This window comes from Corvus cornix, chromosome 14 (genome assembly GCF_000738735.6).
Source record: "Corvus cornix cornix isolate S_Up_H32 chromosome 14, ASM73873v5, whole genome shotgun sequence".
Lineage (NCBI taxonomy): Eukaryota > Metazoa > Chordata > Aves > Passeriformes > Corvidae > Corvus > Corvus cornix.
The window spans coordinates 7,231,324-7,250,048 of NC_046344.1; the positions used below are offsets into that span (position 1 = coordinate 7,231,324).

The 18,725-nt window shown below is 52.4% G+C and overlaps 1 protein-coding gene across 2 annotated transcripts in view; it reads right to left on the reverse strand.

The window, feature by feature from the left end:
- CACNA1H (calcium voltage-gated channel subunit alpha1 H) overlaps positions 1 to 18,725 on the reverse strand; it is a 160,140-nt gene that overhangs the window by 79,681 nt on the left and 61,734 nt on the right. For both annotated transcript variants that reach the window (XM_039560454.1, XM_039560453.1), the window contains exons 6-7: positions 17,546 to 17,705; positions 10,890 to 11,202 (exon numbers count right to left, since the gene is read on the reverse strand). In XM_039560454.1, the coding sequence (XP_039416388.1) occupies positions 10,890 to 11,202; positions 17,546 to 17,705 (473 nt within the window). The remainder of the gene's footprint in view (positions 1 to 10,889; positions 11,203 to 17,545; positions 17,706 to 18,725) is intronic.

Here is an 18,725-nt window from a genome sequence, read left to right on the forward strand (position 1 = left end):
CCTTCATACCCTCCCTCGCTGGTCAGCAATAACACAGCAAAGCTTGGCTTCACAGAATTCCAGAGTGGTTGGAAAAGACCTTCAAGCCCATCCCATTCCACCCCTGCCATGGGCAGGGACACCTTCCACTGTCCCAGGGTGCTCCAAGTCCCGTCCAACCTGGCCTGGGACACTGCCAGGGATCCAGGGGCAGCCACAGCTTCTCTGGGAATTTCATTCCAGCCTCTCCCCACCCTCAGAGGGAAGAATTTCTCCCCAGTATCCCATCTAACCCTGTCCTCTGCCAACTTAAAACCACTGCCCCTCGTCCTGCCACGAACTGCCCACAAGTGGGTTTAACAAAACCCCAGAGAATTCTTCAGCTACCATTGACCCCAGAGATCAAGCCATGAAGGCTTTTTATCCCCATTTTTCCCTGTGGTGCCGTTATTCCCACAGGGCTGGGAAGGGGTTAAGCTGCCTGGGTGTTCATCCGTGAGGAGCAGCCAAGCAATCGAACCCCTCCCGCCCTTTCCTGCCTCTCCCTTAACACATTTATGGAGAGCAAAGTCCTTTTGGGGCAGGTGCCTCGTCTGTGAGGGCTCTGCTGCACAGCTGAGCCTCCCCCAGTCGTTGTGGGGTCACAGGAAAGCAGAGGGATCACGGCAGGAGGTGACACAAGGTGACACCAAATCACTGCCACTTACCCAGCAATTATTTCCTTTGCACTGTCCAGCTTCCATCCCTCCCTTCCCTCTGGTTGGTGCTCCAGCCATTCCCACTGAGGGATGACAAACCAGCCCAGGCACCCCAGGAATATGGGATGCACCTCTCCACTGGATTTGGCTGGAAATCCTCAAATCTTATGGATTAAGCCCATTGAACACAGAGCAAAAAAGAAGGAGTCACCTGAGGGTGGCTCTTGGGCTTCTGAGCCAACCCTGAGGGCCAACCAACACTTAGAGGGATATTTTTGTTGCCTGAGAGGCAGAATTTTCCACAAAAATCAATCAACGCCTCCCCGTTCCTCCTCTGGAGGGTGCAATGCTCATCCAGCTCCCCGAATATTCCAGGTGTAATTGGAATTTACATTATTTACTCCTCACTTGTAAAGCAAAGAGCTTGTCCTCCTGCTTGAGATATTGGGGGATTCATCCCTGGCCTTGAGGGCTGAGATTCCTGGGCTGCCAGGATCCGGGAGCAGCAGCCCTCCTGGAAAAGAGGCGGCTCCCAGACATCCGCCAGCTTCTTTAATCCCAGAGCTCTGGGGAAATGCAGCACAGCACATGCACGGCCACCTGCAGGGGCTGGGCTTTTTCCAGCCTCATTCCTGCTGGATTTCAAGTGCTCCCAAGGACTTTCCGAGGTCATTTTTCCCTGATCCAAGAGCTCCCTGCACATCCCCAGCAAGGCCCTGGTGGAAAAGGGAACCGGAGCAGCTGGACTTGCCAACAGCTGCTGCACAAACCACCAGCCAAAGCCCTCAACTACTTCTGGAACCAAAACAAAGGCACCTGCACAGCGCTCGCTGCTGCCCCGTGCACTCTGCTCCCACACATTTCTCCTCAGACCAGCTGAACTCGTGGCTGCCCCATCCCTGGATGTGCCCAAGGCCAGGTTGGATGGGCTTGGAGCAGCCTGGGGTAGTGGAAGGTGTCCCTGTCCAAACTGGATGGGCTTTAAGGTCCTTTTGAAACCCCTCTGGGATTCCATGGACTCGGAGGGAGAAGCCAGCAGCTCTCCCTGGTCCCCCAAGAACTTGGGATATTTTTTCAGCCCTGCTTTGCCTATTCCATCAAGGAGAAACGACTTCCTCCTCTCTTCATTCCCACTCTGATTAATCCACTTCACTGCCCCTCCAAGCCCTCCAGCGATGTCTCCCAAAGCCCTGGAGCACCTTCCTTGTGCTTCCCGATCTCAGCAATCCCTTCTCAGTAATTAAACCCTGTTCAAGCCCTGCTTGTTCACACAGAGCCCCATTAAAGAGCCTCTCCAAAGGCTCCAGCTCAAAGCCTCCAACAAACGCAAGCCACAATTACTTATCAGTGAGATAAGAGGGTGAGAACTCGCTCCTAATTCTGCTGTGATGGGAAAGATGTGCAAGGCACAGGAAAATCGGCGGCTGCAGGGCCAGGGCTGGAAGATTCAATTAAGATGATTGGCAGGGTGGTGCTGGAGGTGCTGCTGGCCCTGCTCGTGCTCCACACCCAGGGACAGAGGAGGCGCCTGGGGAAAAGATTTCTGCCTTGCAAGGAGAGCAGAGGTGTCCTCTCACCCCGCTCAGCTCCTGGGTGATGCTCCTTCAGATCTTCACCCCTTCCCCAGGGCTGGGAGAGATCACTTCACTCCCATTAATCCCAGTAAATCTCTCAGTCTCGTGTCCAATCCTCTCTCCCCTCACCGCAGGAGTTTAACAGAAAGTTCCCTCAGGTGAGCACACAGACAGGTTTCGATTCCACTGATCCTTGGCTTGAACATTCCCCGAGCACCTCACTCACAGGAGCAGGATGAGAGCAGACAAAACCCAATCAGATTGCATTTTTTTTAGGTCTTCGCTGATTCCGATCCCCCAGCTCTGCTCATGCCACAGTAATTTCATCAGCTGTAATAAAGATGCTCGTCTGATTTATAGGAGAGTAACTGGGGACAGAATCAGATCTTCTAGGCAAGCTAATCAGAGTCAATCTAAAACTCCACAGTGAAAATCACGAGGGAAATGGAGATTAAAGACGCTGGCAATTAACTCAGACCTCCTCAGTGCTCCCAGGGAGGCAGCAGGTTTACGCTGGTTTTTCTGGGGTCACTTCAGAGGTCGCACAGAACGATTTCTTTTATTATGTCGAGAAGTTTTCATCATAAAACCCCCCCTTCTCTGAGCTCTGCCAAAATCTTTGCAAGTTCTTGGCTGCAGCCCACTCAAGAGCAGGGTATTTTTTTTTGCTTCGGTGTCAGAGAACAAAGAGAAAAAAGAATCATCCAGGGGAAAAAAAAAACCCAAACCTCGTTCAAACTCCAACTTCAATTAGTCAGGGGCTGAATTCCTGGCTCTTAGAAAGCACCGATGGCTGGTGCCAGGGCTGCAGCTCCAAACCCACCTCGAGGTGCCACCAATCAATGGAGGGAAGTTGGGAAAATCACCGTGTGAGGCGAGGCTGGGAAGATCAGAACCGAACGCGGAGCACACAGAACTCCAGCCCGGAGCTGTCTCATGACAAGATTTCCCTCCTCGGATTACTGGAACAAACTTCATTTGGAGTGACGGCCTCCCTGAGCACGGACCCCAAATCAGCAGATCTCCCTTATTAAAATCCTGATAGAACACAGGTCTGGCAACCAGAAATTCCTTCCGATTCCAGGTGCTCAGCTGCTGGCTGAGCTCAGTGCCTGGCTGAGGCAGGAGATGCTCTGGAAATCCAGAGAAACCCACATTTGAAATCTTCATCTCAACTGACATCTATAATTTGCACTCAGCCACTTCTTCTTCAGCCTAAATTGAGTCCTCTGGGAGGAAAAAATTGGGAATTATCTGCATCCAAATCAATTATCCTGAACCCAACAGCAACTCTGCGGAGGGCCGTGAGCGTTTGGGGTAATTTACTTTTTATCTCCTCGCTGCCCAGGCCCTGCTGAGAGGCTTTTTGATATTTTATTTTCATCAAACTTATCAAGATGAGATGCAGAGCTATAAATTGTGAGGGCTATTAATTACCCTGATGGGCTCAGGAAGTTTTAGAAGGCCTTTAGCTTCCATTGCTGAAAGCCTCTTATCTCCGGATTCCGCCCTCTCGGGCAACGTCGATTTGGCTCCCAAGCGCTGCCCAGCGAATATTCCAGGGAGTATTCCACAGGCAGAGCGAGCTTGGCAGATAATCAAATCCCTATTTTTGCAGCCAACGTCATCATTTTAATTATTTCCTCCCGAAACATCTCGTTAAGGAACCTCTGTGGCCAGAAAAACAGGTTTATTACACTGAGTAACATCCTTTGAACAGATGCTTTTTCCTTTCACTTCGAGGCCTTGCTCAGTTTGTAATTCCTTTATAAATTGAGATTTGCAAAGCAGGAATCTGCTCTGAAAAGTGGCTCTAAATGATGGAACAAAGGAAATTGTGCTTCTTTCCATGTCCTGGGCTCCTGGCCTGTCAATTTTGTTCCCATGAATGTGACCCCTGGGCAGTGCTGGCAGCTCTTGGTGGATTTTGGGAAGCAAAGTGGGCAATAAAGTGTGAGATAAAGCCAGACACGTCACTGAGGCTGTTGTTTGTTGCTCCAAACCTCATGGAATTCTAGCTCTGGGATCAAAAAGTCCCACCTTTGCTCCAACGGAAGGTGAGTTGTTGTTGTTTCACATTAAATAACGCAAGGCCCTCACCCGACAGCAAAAACCTCCCCGATTTCACTCAAGTGCTGCTCCAACAAATCCATCCCAGTCCATACTCCTGAGGTTTGATATGCTGGGATATTGATGATCCCGTGTCTCCATGGTTTGTGTAAAGGATCCTTGGCACAGGGAAGGGGTTTAACTGTTCAGCTGCAGCACTGACGAGTCCGTCAAATCCGGGATTTCTGGCAGGGCCAAGCTGGGAGACGAAGGATGAGGGAGGGAAAGGGAAGCACAGCCAGGCTCAGAGCTTTGCTTCCAGCTGAGGGAATTTTACCACTTATTCCAAATCACATCAGGGATCATCAGGGTGCACAGGCTGGGAAATGGGGATAAAGCAGCTGCACCCTTGGCTCAGGAGAAAGATCTCAGAGCAGATTTGGGGCAATCCAACCAAAGTGAGATTTCCCTGGAAGAATGATGGACTTATGGAATATCCTGAGCTGGGAGAGACCCACGAGGATCAGAGTTCAACCCTGACACCCCAACAGTCCCACCCTGGGCATCCCTGGGAGCGGTGTCCCAATGCTCCTGGAGCTCTGGGGCTGTGCCCATTCCCTGGGAAGCTGCTCCAGTGCCCAGCACCCTCTGGGGGAAGAACCTTTCCCTAAAATCCAACCGAAACATCCCTGACATAGCTCCAGCCATTCCCTTGGATCAATTGTTGATGTTCCTCAAAACCGGCACCTTTTTGATCTCCTGACTGGACTCCAGTTTAGGCCAGGGCCTGCTGCAGGACCCCTCCTCCTACTCCAAACACAAGAATCCATGATTGAGGTTGGATGAAACTCTCCCAAAACTCCAGACGTTTGGAAGTCCAAAATTTCATCTACAGGAGGCTTTAATCCCATCCAACAGCCCCATAAGGTTGTGGGGCCACTCCTGGGATCCGGGTGGCCTCTCTGCCCTGTCCCACACGAGACAATTCCTCCCGACCTTCGAAACGAAGATTTTCCAAAGGCAACTAATCCCTGTTGGAAGCGCGCTCCGAGCTGCTTTAGAAGCAGCTGGATATTTTTAGATGGGGCATTCAGCCTGAGAGCTCTTCAAATGCAGCGAGCGCTGTTTGTTTGGCTGACCAAATTAAAAAAAGCAACACCAACAGAGCTCCAACCCCGTCATTTCCAGGGAAATATTTTCGGTGATCCAAAACAGATTCGAGTTGAGTGACAAAGCAGCATCTCCAAGCAGGGGGAATGAAAAGCTCCAAACTCTTTTCTTGCCAAATGCAGCACAGAGAAGCGTTGTTGACACAGATCTCCAATTTAAAGGCCGAGCCATTGGAGGAAAAAAATTCCTTTTGGTCCCAAATCCCAAATTTCTCTGCTCAACAAACACTGAAAACACGGGCACCCGGTGTGACAGCTCCTGAAAATACGGCCCCAAAATGACTCTGGGCACAAAAAACTGCAGCTGGAAACCTCAGACCTTTTCCTTCTGTTCCAGCTTTTTGGCTCTTTCCCAAAATCTTTCCAGCAGGACTGCTGGAAGTGGGAGAGCAGAGGGTGCAGCAGAAAGCAAGCAAGGGGTTAACAGCACCTTTGTAGGGTGCTTGAGCCAGTGGGAAAACCATTCTGGAGCTGGAATTGTGTAAGGAGCTTGAGCTTCCACAAACAGAGCAAGGAAAACAGGCCCCCAAAATGTCTCCATTAATGTCACCAGCCCAGCCAGGAGGGAGCAGCCCCAGCAGGATCCAATGGATTCCCACAGAGAAGCTCTGGCTGCCCCTGGATCCCTGGAAGTGTCCGAGGCCAGGTTTGGAACACCCTGGGATAGTGGGAGGTGTCCCTGCCCATGGCTTTAAGGTCCCTGGCTTTAAGGTCCCTTCCAACCCAAACCATTCCATGGTTCTCAGAATGACTCTGCCCATTCTGTCCTGCCAGAAGGTCCCAGATCAGAAATTTGGGACTTTTGTCTCCTCAGAGAAGATCTTTTCCTGCCTGAGTGACAGCTCAGGGACCCCCAGCTCATCGCTGTGCTTGGCCCGAGCAGGAGTGCCCTGGAGCCCACGCCATTTCTCCTTTACCTCCAACAGAAGATACGGTTCCCACTGGAATTTCAGCTGGAAGATTCCCAGGCGAGGAAGGAATCCTCAGGGAGGGGTTTCAGTCCCGAGGAACAGCAGCAACGGCTGGGCAGCAGATCAGGGCACCCCAGGAGAGAGGAAGGAGACTAACGAGCTCTTCCCAGCCAGGACATCTCCTCAGGCTCCATCCCTGCTCCCTGCGACGTGGGATCAGCCCCACGGACACAAACCAAGCTCCTCACCAGCACATCCCAACATGGAGAAATCCTTGATTGGATTGGGAGCTCCCAGAGGCTCCCAGGGGCTTTTCTGATGAGCTGGAGCGCAGAGGGGACAAATTCCCACATAAACAAAAAGGGTTTTGAGCAGGTGGCTGTCACTGCCCTGTCACTCCTGCTCCTGCCACGGCCTCCGGAGCCATGGGAAGGACAAAGGAAGGAAGAAGAGGGAAGCAGCAATTCCCTGACTTCCCCACCCCAGAGGTGTTCCTGTCCCGTGACACCCCCACAGCCTGGGTGAATCCAGGTGCAAAGGGAGCGTCTCCACCTGGAAGTTACGGAGGGAACGTCCTGAACTCCTGCTGCTCCCAGGTCCCTTTGTGCCGCTCCATCCCCAGACATCTTTCTCTGGATGATTCAGCTTTTCCTTTCCCGGGAACACGTATCCAGCTGGGCTGTCTGCAGCTCCCCTGAACACAGCCGGGCTTTTCCTGCTCCCTGACAGCAGCAAATTCCTCGGAGAATTCCCAGTGAAGGGCTGGGGACGTGTTCCTTGGAGGACTTGATTAACTCGTTCCCTGGGATGTCTTCCTAAGGAAGCCTTGGAGAAGCAAGAGGTGCTCAGAACAACAAAGGCAGAACAAGAGCCATGGCCCAGAGCTGCATCCAAGGGCACATTCCAGGAGGCTCTCTCATGAAGGAAGCCCTTAGGAAAAGGCAGCTTCCTCTGGAATCCATGGGAAGAGGAGGCCATAGGAAAAGTACTCTGAAGAGCCAGACAAATCTCTCTTGGATTGGATGGGCATTTCCTGAATTACAGGGACATTTCCTGCAACATCCATGGAATTTTTCCTGACAGATTTGCTCTCAAAGTTCAGCCCTACCAAGCATATCCCAGAAGCACAAGGGAGGAACAAGGGTTTTTTCCTTCAGCTTTTGCCAGAAGCATCACCCCTGGAGTAAAATGTGAGTACAGGTCTCACTTTCCTACAAATCCGATGGGAAATTATCCAATTGATGCCTCTCTTCTCTCTGGATTTCCTCCCAGCTTCCCAATCCCTTTCATTTCCTCAAGATTTCCACACTCAGGCCTGGCCACCCCAAGGCTGCTGGTCAGGGAGGTGGAAAGATTTCGGTTGCTTTGCTGGGAGTGTCAGTAATTCCAATAATTCCAGTCAATAATTCCAATTCAATTGGACTTGGCCGAGGTGGGTAATTCATCATCCGCCGTGTGACACCAATACCTGTAATTACCGCTCCGATTGCTGGGGCTGGAATCCGCGTGCAATAAAGGGATCTTCATATCACGCCAAACCTCACAGTTAATTTCAGCTCCATCTCCTTTCATTTAGGCCGCAATAAGCTAATTAGTTCACCTAATTTGCCACTGAACGTGCCTTTGTAACAAATACAGACACGAATTAGCCTCTTGCACAACACGAGGGGAAGCAAAACATGAATCATTTGCAGGATTACATAAGGAATTATCATCCCTTCCCACGCCCAGGGATGCAGCCATTCCCTTCATTATTTTTAGATTTTTTAATTTGCACCAGGTTCTCCTGTCTCTGACTTCTCTTCTCCTTGGAAGGTCGACAGCGCATTTCCCTGTTTTCCTGCTGTCACCTGTCCCGGCTCTGGGAAGTTCGGGATCACTGCCATGGAAAGAAATGTCTTTAACAAATCCCAGTTCTGGCAGCTGGAAGAGCTCACCCATCCTTGGGGGTCCATTTCCAGGATGTTCTGGAGTGGAAATCTTCGGATTTTTCTGCTTTTGCTTTGGTTTATCCGAGATGTGCCCTTGGGAACTTCCTTCTGGATCTCGCCTGCGGGGCTCATTCCATCCCCCTCCCTCCTGACAGCTCCTGAACCACACCAGATCATGGAATCCTGGAATGGTTTGGGTTGGAAGGGACCTTAAAGCCCATCCAGTTCCATGGGAACACCTTCCACCATCCCAGGTGCTCCAAGCCTCGTCCAACCTGGCCTTGGGCACTTCCAGGGATCCAGGGGCAGCCTCTGCCAGGGCCTCCCCACCCTCACATTCCTTCCCATTATCCCATCTATCCCTGCCCTCTAGCAGTGGGAATCCATTCCCCTTGTCCAGGCACTCCAGACCCTTTCAAACAGTCCCTCCTCTCTTTCCTGTCAGCTCCTGGAATGTCACCCCGGAGCCCTCTCTTTCCCAGGCTGAACAAGCCACGATTCCCGGCTCATTTGGGATAAATCCTGAAGGAAGCTCTGTCCAGCAGCCTCCCGAGCGTGCCACGGTGCCCACTGGAGCTCTGCCAGCCCTCAGGGCTCGCTCCACATCAGAACTCCTGCACAGCGCCACGGATTCATTATCCTGCAGGATAATGGCTCGGGAGGATCGGCTCTGTCTCCTCCCAGTAATTCAACACCAATCCCCAGGGAAGCTCCTAAGTTCCTAAATCCATCAGTTGGACTTTCTGCACCACTTACTCGGAGCCCTCATCCAGCTGCTGACCTGGTGCTCTCCAGCTCCAGCTATTAAATGGGATGAGAGCACAGTTCCATGGATTTATTTGCTAAATGTTCTCTGCTTCCAGCAATTGCTTGGATTTAGCACCTCCCCGCCTGCACTGATGATCTCCTCTTCCCACATCCAGGCTGAGCCAGCACCTTGCTCCCAACAGCTGCCTCTTTACCTGGAATGAAATCATTCCCAGCTCCTAAAAATGAGGCCTGGCTTCCAACAGGAATAAAGACACGAGAAGAGTTTTTGGCTGGAAATCCTCTGGAACCTTTGGATGGCCTAAGCAGCACTAAAACCAATCATCGACCTGCTGCCAGCTGCCAAAATGATCTAAGGACACAAGATCCGACTTTTCCAGACATGGTTCTGCTCCAAGGAATCAGCTGAAACCTCTCCTGGGGCTGGGGGGTCCTTTCTGAAATAGAACTGAGCTTTTAAGGATGAGGAAATCAAATGCCAGGATGGAAAGAAAATTTGCAGCCTGGAAAAAGGCTGGGGAAGGGAAAAGGAAAAAGGAAGCAGGACCCCTCTGGAGAAGCTCCTGCTCCTCCTCAGTGTCCTTTCCCTGCCCTGTGGTGGGAGCCAGATGGGATCTCCTGGGAACATCCCCCAGATCCATCAAAGAGCTGTGCAAGAGCAGGAAAAGGAGAATTCCCTCTTCCCTTTATCCAGCACTCACTACCAGCCAGCAGCCCCTCTCTTCCTCACTAATTCCAAAGAATTATCCCAGTGGGATCTGCCTGAACCCCTCTGGATTTGGTTCTGAGCCTCTGGCACCAGCACGGTGATGCGAGGGCAGCTCCTGTGGATGCTCAGAGCAAACATTCCCCACTTTACAACTCCCGGGCAAAAAGGGGAAGTTATGAAGTTCCTGGGATAATGTGGAACTGGAAGGAAATCCATGAACGAAGCACAGAGCTCTGGATGAGTAATTATCCATCATGAACAAAGCTACACAGAGCATTCTCCTCGAGGACCAGATGTCACCTGCACTTCAGGGCACCGAATCAACCAGGGCATCCAGCCAGAGCCTGAGGAATGCTTTAAACCAGGAAATGTCCATTAAATACGGAAAACAACACAGGGATCATCCCAGCTGGGGCAGCCCTGGGAAACCACAGCCTCGGGACTGTGTGGGTGAACCCTCCAATTTTCCACAGCTACAAATGCTTGGAAAATCCTTCCAAGTGTTCCAATCCATCCCAGAGTGTTTTGTCACCTGTAAAGTCTCCCCCTGGTCTCAGTGAGAAGCACTTCGGTCTTTTCTGAAAAGCCTGAAATTCCCTGCGGGCAGAATTTCCTCACAGGAATTCTGGCCAGAAGGGATTTTTCCCTTCCCAGCATTCCATGCTCATCGGGATCACCCTGTGATTTAAAGCCAAGCCTAAGCCATGCCAGGTTCCTTCATTTTAGCACGAAATTAAGTCTTGCTTAAAAACCTCAGCACCACTTTCAGCTTCCCCATGCTACAACAAAAATCCCTGCTCTCCAAAATCCCTGGGATTTATCTGATTTGCAGAGGTGGAACTCGCCAGGAGTTTTTCTACCTCAGGAATTACTTTCCCCCTTCTCTAAACTGCCCTAAAAATGTAGTTTCTTCTCTCCAAATGCTCTCTTGAACCATTTATTCCCTGATTCATTTATTCCCCATGTCCTTATTTGCAGTTTCACTCAGGGGAGAGCAAATTCCTTCCTCCTCTGACAAATTCACCAAAACCTTCCCGAGCAAAAAATGCCAAACCCGACAAAAACCGGGGAAAAAACAAAACATTTCTGGGAGAATCCTACCTGAAAAATAGCAATCCAGGCATATCCAATATTATCAAAATTGATGGCCCCGTTGTGGGGGTTCACGTCCCCGGCCATGCAGACGTTGTAGTACTGGTTCCAGTTGATGCAGGAATTCCTGCTGGGCTCGGGGCTGGCCAGGCTGGGGCTGTAGGAATCCATGCTCAGGGTGCACTCCACCTTGGACTCCTTCCTGCTGGGAATGTTGGAGCACCTCTGCATCCCGTTCTCCCGGTGCGAGGAGCAGATGAAGGGGTTCTCCTCCGCCTCGTCCGGCCGGTAGTAGGGGTGCAGGAAGGTCAGGTTGTACGTCCTGGATGGGGGGGGGGAAAGAAGGAAAAGGATGGGGAGAAAATGGTTCATCCCTTGTTTTAGCAGCAGGAAAAGGTGCTGGTTGCTGTCCCTTCACCCTTCAGGAAGTTCCAGTCAAGATTCCAGCCCCTAAAATCTAATCCTTTTATACCCTGTAAGGCCCCAGTGATCTCCCAGTGAAGATCAGCCTGAGTTTCCCCAAGCAAACAGAACATGAAATGAGAGGGGATGGAGAAAAAACCCCAGCGGATCAGGTTCTTCCCAAAAATCTGGGGAGTTTTTGGGTTCTCCGGAAGGATTTGAAGATAACCCATCTGATCCAGAGTAGCTTCCCAATAAATCCGCCCCTCAGGGCTGAGGGGGCTGAGCTCTCGCAAGGACAGACCCAGGCAGAGGCCATCTCCCATTCCCTCTGTACTTCCAGGACAAAAGGAAGAGCCCACATTAACGGGAACCACGTGCTTCCTGCAGATCTGATCGGATCGGCTTGGATGAAGCCGATGGCTCTGTCAGAGCCGGGATAAGGAAATGCTGGAATTGCGGCACGCCAGGAGCTGCTTTTGCCCGAGTTGCGTCCCAGACCTGGCACTTTCTGGGCCGTGAGCTCAGCGTTGGTGAGAGCCTGCAGCGCTCAGGGCTCCAGCTGAGAAGCTGCATTGCTCCAGAGCCAACTTCACCCACTGTTTTCCGAGCTCCAGGGATCTCGGGTGCTCCACAATCACCCGGAGATAAGGGAGAGGCAACACACACATTATCAGAGATGTGGGCAGAAGATAACCAGGTAATTCTTCCAGCCAGGACAGCTCTATTTTTATCTCTCCCTGAATGTCCCTATCCAGTGAAGAGATTTGGCTTTAACAAGTGTTATTCCATACAATTGCTCGGAATTGCTGCCCAAAACCCTGGAGCCAAGCAGGAGTTTAAGGAGAGAACAATCGCTGCAGAGCAGAGCTGAGGGGAAATCAGCCCTCAACAACATCCCAGGGGAATTTGGTTCTCTTCCATCATCCTGTTCCCTGAGATGGGCATGGAGGGTTCATCAGCTCTAGAAATGGGAGAGGAAAGAGGAGCGCATCCCGGGAATCGGGCATCGCTGGCTGGGAATTAATTTGTGTTCAGCAGCTCCTCCCCTCGCCTTGCACATCCCAGCCTCCAGCCAGAACTGTAACATCACCTGCCCTGTCTCTGGGCCTCGGATCCAAGAAAAACCTGGAAGATGTTTTTCCTCCCAGACTGCCTGCAAGCCTTTTCCTTGCCCTCCCACCAGCTGGCTTCCCTGGGAGGAAATTTCCATATAAAACAGGCTGGAGAATGGGCCAAGAGCTGCAGCAGCCACATCAGGCACCAACCAGAGGATGGGGGGGGACTGCAGAGGATTGAAACACACCGAGCTGCAGGAAAACTTGGGAAGAGCTGGAGAATCTGGGAAAAGGAACAAGGAGCAGAGAGGAGACACCTGAGAAGTGACTTTAACCCCCAAAAGGCAAACCACAGGATCAACCCCCATCCCTCTGGAATGGTCCTGAGGAGCCACACACAGTTGGACAGGCTCTGTGCATCCCAGGAATCACCGTTTGGGGAGTTTTGGGATGAAGAACGGCTGCCTGAGGACACAGAGCCCCGGGTTGGGGTCTGAGGAGCTGTGCAGAGAAGATCTGGGCACGAAGCATCTGGAGAAGCAGCAGAACGGTGCGGTTTGGAGGCTGTGGGGGGAAAATCCAAGCAGGAAAACAAAGCCCAGCTCGGCTGGGAAGGGGTGGGGGAAGCTGAGTCGGTTCTGCTGCTGCCTGACAGATTCGATCCTCCCTTTTCCTCCTGCCTTTCCTCACTTTTGCAGCTGTCCCAAAATAATTTCCAAACTAAAACTTGTCTCTATGACAGAATCAGTCACCTGGGGGGCAGTTTCTGCCCAACTTTTCCCCCTTCCCTGTCTGCCAGGAGCCTCCATCCCACTGGGAAGGAGCCACTCCTGTGGGATGCTCCAGCACCACCCAGTGAGAGGGGAAGGGACCCAAACTGGCAGCAAACACTGCAAATTTCGGGTCCTTTTCTTAAAACTTCCCTCCCCCCCCACCCCCCCTTTTTTTTTTTCCTGGCAAAACCAAAGAGGGGAAAGAAGGAAAGAGAGCAAGAACGAGAAAAAAAAATGCTGCAGAATGAGGGAATCCCCAACATCCCCCCAAAAATGGGTGAGTTCTTCCAGCACCATCCACCTCCAAGTCTTCCTAACTTCCTTGCCAACAGGTAGAGTCACATCACTCATTAATGCTAATGAACCCACTAATTAGGAGAGCTCTGGGGGAGAGACAGGAGCGGCCAAGCCCCAGGATGGATCTGTTATCTCATGAGAGAGGATTAACACCCCTTTCCCAGCCTTTCCCAGCCCTGCTCCCTGCACAGCCTCTGGATTTCCCTTCCTCTGTCCCTGGGACAACAGAGGGGCAGGAAAATCCATTTTTCTCCCTCTCCTAATGGATCATTCTCTGCTCCATCCTCCCCCAGGGGCAGCTTTCCCACCCCGTCCATCCCATGCACACGTCCCAACCACTGGAGCGCCGCTGAGCACAATCCTGCCCCAGCTTTGGGGAGCAGAGGAGGGAAGGGAAGAGGTGGCAGGAGCTCAGCACCGAGTGGGATGAATTCCCTGTTTTCCCAGGGAATCCTGCTGAGCAATGCCAGGAGCAGCAATTCAACACCTTCCTGACAAATTCCGAGCTGCCGGAGCCTCCTCCCAGCTCACACCAGCCAAAGGCAGAACAACCCTGAGCAGCTCCTGAGTTCATCAAGACTGAAAATTCACATTGGACGTGTCCTGAGGCAGCAGGGAAACACAAAGCACCTCACAGCTCCCTCCCCTCCCCGCCTTCCGAGCCGCTGAGTTCCTTGAAAGGCTCCCGGACTGGAAAATGCTGCTCTGCATCCCAACGCACACGGAGCAGCCCCAGGAGAAGAGCCCAGACAGGCTGGGGCTGACCCAATTCCTTGATTTCCACCGGGAGCAGCTCAGGAGGGTGGGAAGGAACCAGAGGGGGAGATAAATATCCCGGAGATGTCACCCAGGAGCTGCTGGCTCTGCTTGTCCTTCCCACCTGGGCACGCCAAGCCTTCCTCCTTCCCACCAAAAATCCTTGAGGAATTCCCCCTCCAGCTCCCACTGCCCGATCAGAGCAGTGGGATCATCCTGGCACTGCCAGGGAAGCACAGTTCATCCCAGGGAGCATCCCAGGTTTTGAACGATCACTTTGGGTGGGGAGGGAGAGATTCTCCCATGTCCCAATGAGCAGAGCCCCACTTCCAACCCACTCCTGCAACAACCCAGCCATTCCTTCAAAATCCCGACTAAAAATCCTTAAATAACCTCATTCCAGCCCTGTAACAGCACAGCTCCCAAAGGCAGGGAGGAAAAAAACCCGGCAGATATTCCCAGTGCACCTCCAAAAAGTCCCCAAATTTCTGTCACAATGAGGGAAACTTAAAAATAGTCACTTTACTCGGAGCTGCTGACTTTCGAGGGGGATTGAAAAGAAAAGGTTTCCATGGGAAAGAAGAATGATGGCAGAAATCAAAGTCAGCCCTTCCACGTGATGCCTCTGGAAAAGCTGCAGGCCCAGGAACTGCAGGGCAGGACTCAGCAGGGCAAGGCCGGATTTGAAGCAGCTGTTTGTGATTCACTTACACCTCCTTTCATCCAGAAAATATGGGGTTAGGACCCTTCCTTGCCTCGCTGGCCCCTGGATTTTGTCCAGATCCAGTTTTGGTTTCAGCTGGGAGAGTTTGGCAGCAGCGCCGAGGGGACACCCTCCAATAATTCAGGTTTTCCCTCTCTATGGGGCTGTAAAAGGAATCAGAGCCAGGAGCTCGTGCTCAGCCCCAGCCTGGCTGTCCATCCATGCTCCAGCCCCTCCTGAAGCGTTGGGAAACCTCTGTGCCCAGAGAAATCCTGGATTTCCCATCCCTGGAAGTGTTCAAGGCCAGGCTGGAGCAGCCTGGGATAGGGGAAGGTGTCCCTGCTCACAGCAGGGGCTGGAATGAGAATCTTTAAGGTATCTTCCAACCCAACCCATTCCAGGATTCCATGAGCTGTCCAACAGCAGGAAGATGGAACCCTGAAGTGCTTTCCAGGTCATTCCATGCCTTTCTTCCCTTTTCAATTTGCTGCTGGGCTGATAATGGCCACTGCAGGGCCAAACCACGTCCTGACACCCGGATTGAGAGATGAGTCAGAAATGCTAAAAAACCCCGGGAATAGTTCCATCTGGATTCCCGAAAATTTCCACCTCGAGCTCCAGTAGACCTGGGATAGCTGGAAATGCAGGGATTGGATCACAGCTGGATTTCTCAGGTCTGGAATTAACGCAGACCAAGAGCCCAACCCAGCAGCACCACTCGGGGTGAAGGTACCAGAGTACCCCACATTTCTCCCGCTGACAGAGCTGGAAGTTGGAATATTCCTCCCCCATGGGCACCCCAGCAACCTCCTTTCCCCAAATCCCCCTGGAATGCTGCAACTTCAATCACAACAAGCCACAGGACTTGGGCAGGACCCCCTAAATTCACCATTCCCGGCTACTCTGGGGAGAGACCGGGATCCATCCCAGAGGGAAGGAGACGATCCCGGACAAACCCTTTGAAACACGGCTCATCCCAAAACCTTCCTGTGCCTTCCCTGACGAGGAGCAAGGCCCGATGAGAAAATCCTGCGAGGCCTTTGATGCTGCTAATGGCCATTACGTAACTGCTGCTTAATGGCTGTGCTCAGCAAACGCTTCCCCTGTGGTTCATCCTAAAAGCTCCGCTCTGCACAAAATCACAGAGCATTTAAGATCCCGACTCCAAGAGACCGACAGGGGCTCGCTGGAGTTAATTATAGCACCGGGGCCACCCAAGCAGGGCTGGGACACCACGATTTGGGCTTGGGAATGGCAGCTCAGGGGGGATCACTCTGAGCGCAGAGGGTTTTGGTGAGCGGCAAATTCCTGCTGGGGGTGGCAGGAGAGGGTTTGGAGCATCGGGATGTGGGCGTGGAATCACACCCGTGGCAGAGTCATCGATTTTCCACTCTGCTGGGATGAATAAATGCCACCAGAGCTGGTCCAGAGAACAGGGAAAGGCTCAGGGAGCTGGAAGGGCCAGGAGTGAGCAGTGAGAGGCAGGAGCAGGACCTGAGGGATGAGCCGTGCCTGTCTCGCAGACAATCCCAGTGCAGACAGCAGATGATTACCCAGGGGATGGAATTACAGGTTCCATCTCCTCTCCCGGAGTTAGAGCTGCCCTGAGAGCTGGGCTGGGGCATTTCCTCACCTCGGAGCTGCCGACAGCTCTGACAGGAGCCTTTGGGAGGATTTTCCCAGGGAAATCTCCCTTTTCCATGCTGGCTGCACTCAGTTTTCATCCCAGTGCTGTGCTGCGGGTGCTCAGGTGCGTCCTCACCTCAGGAAGGGGCAGGGGCACAACAGCCCCAGCTCAAGGAGTGCCCCAAAGCCTGGCATGAGCCAGGAGCCCTTGCAGCTCCAGCAGCACCTCCACGATCCCACTCTGAACCCAGCAGGAAGAGCCCAGGGCTGGCAGCAGGCTCCAGAGGAACAACCAGATGCAGGACTCATCCAGGGAGCTCGGGCAGGAGCCAAAGGCAGCAGGAACAATGACAAGCACCAGAATCCCAACTAAAAATCCTTAAATAACCTCATTCTGAGACTAAGAGCCTGGGCTGGGCTTAAGTCGAGCTGCTGGGCCTTGGGCAGGGCTGGGGGTCCCAGGTGAGGCTCAGGAGGGCAGTGAGGGTCAATTATCAGAGGGGCTGCTCCATGCAGCTGCCCGGCCTGGGAGAACTCAAAGGAAAATTCGCCTCCTTAAGGTTAGGCTCGATGATCCTGGAGGTGTTTTCCAGCCCTAAGGATCCAGGTGCTGCCCGTTCCCGATGCCTGTCCCACACTGGGAGCTGTGTCCCAGTGATTTGAATGCTTTTCACATCCAGCTGCTGATCTCCAAACCCCAGCAAGGATTTACCTCTGGGTTTCAGCAGCAGCTCCAACTCACCAACCCCCTGCCAGTGTGCTCGGTGACCCGAACTGTTGGGAGAACTGGGAATTCATTCTAAATCCTCCAATTCCCAGAGTCAGGGATCTCAGGCAGAGCTGATCCAACCCACTCCCATCCTCATCCTGAGGGTGCAGCAGGAAAACACGGAAGAGCCACTCAAACCATCAGGAAGTTGCTGACAAATGGGATTTTTTCAGACAAAAAGCTCCCAGCTGGACCCAGAGCCCTGCTGAGGGCTGGGATCTTTCCAGCAGGGGCCAGAAAGGAAGAAAAAGATGGAGAATTTTTCCTTTTGCTGTACTTACATGGCAAAATTCCTGTCTAGGAAGCACCTGTTCCTCAGCAGCCCCGCCCAGAGCTGGACCCCGACAATCCCGAAGATGAAGAAGACGAAGAAGCACAGGAGGAGGACATTGCCTAACATAGGCAGAGTGTCCAGCAGCAGGGTCACCAGGATCCTCATACCTGTGGGAGAAGGGAAAACCGTGTTAGGATGGGAAGAAGCCACCATTCCCAAGTTGGATGCGCAGAAAATTTGGGATGTTGGTGTTTTCCCCCAAAGCCCGAGGCTGGAAAGGGAGGGGAAGATGCCAAAGGCTCAGCAGGGAATGGGAACAAACAGCAATCTGCAGAGGGTGGATCCAAGAGTGGGGTTTCCAGGTGTTTTCCAGAGGGCTCAAGGACACATGAACTGCAAGATGATTTTTCCTGGAGAAACACTCCTGGGAATCATCAGGCTCCGGAGGAATTGTCAAAATACGGATTTGTAAACACAGCAAACTCCTCTGATGGATCACAGAAACTGTTCCCCTAAAAACCACGGAGCCTAGGGTGGGATGGGAGCTGGGCCTCCACCACAGAGAATTCCTCTTCCATGGAGAACTCCTCTCCTTGCTGGACACAGGGAAATTCTGGAAAGCTGGGAAAGCAGGGGAATTCTGACTTTGAGGGTGGAAAGCAGGATGTAAATGTTCCTCCCTCCAAAGAAAGCTCTGCTCCCTTTCCCTCCTCATGCAGAGGCTGTGGGAGACCTTCCCACTGATCCCACACCTCTCCATGAGCCCTGGGCTCCCCCAGCCTCTGGTGCCAGGGAAATGCTGATTTCCATACCAAATATTCCGTCTCAAACATTCCAACTCGAGGAATGGGAGCCTTTCAGAGCCTCAGCCAAGCCTCGCATTCCCAGCACCTTCCTGGTGGGAGGGTAAGGAGGACTGGGAAAGGAGGCAGGGATGGGGCTGGGACTGGGGGCTGCCCCTCCCACACCTCAGGGCACCTCCAAAGTCGAGGATAAAATGGGAATAAAATGGGAATAACGACTTGGAGCTCAGCAGAGGTTCAATGAACCTCTGGGACAGGGCCAAACCATTATTCCAACAGCTGATAACGGATGAACTGAGGAAAAGAGGGAAGAGACAAAGGCAAATCCTGAATTATAGGAGGGAATAAAGCCAAATGCAAGCCTTGGGATCCACAGGGATCAAG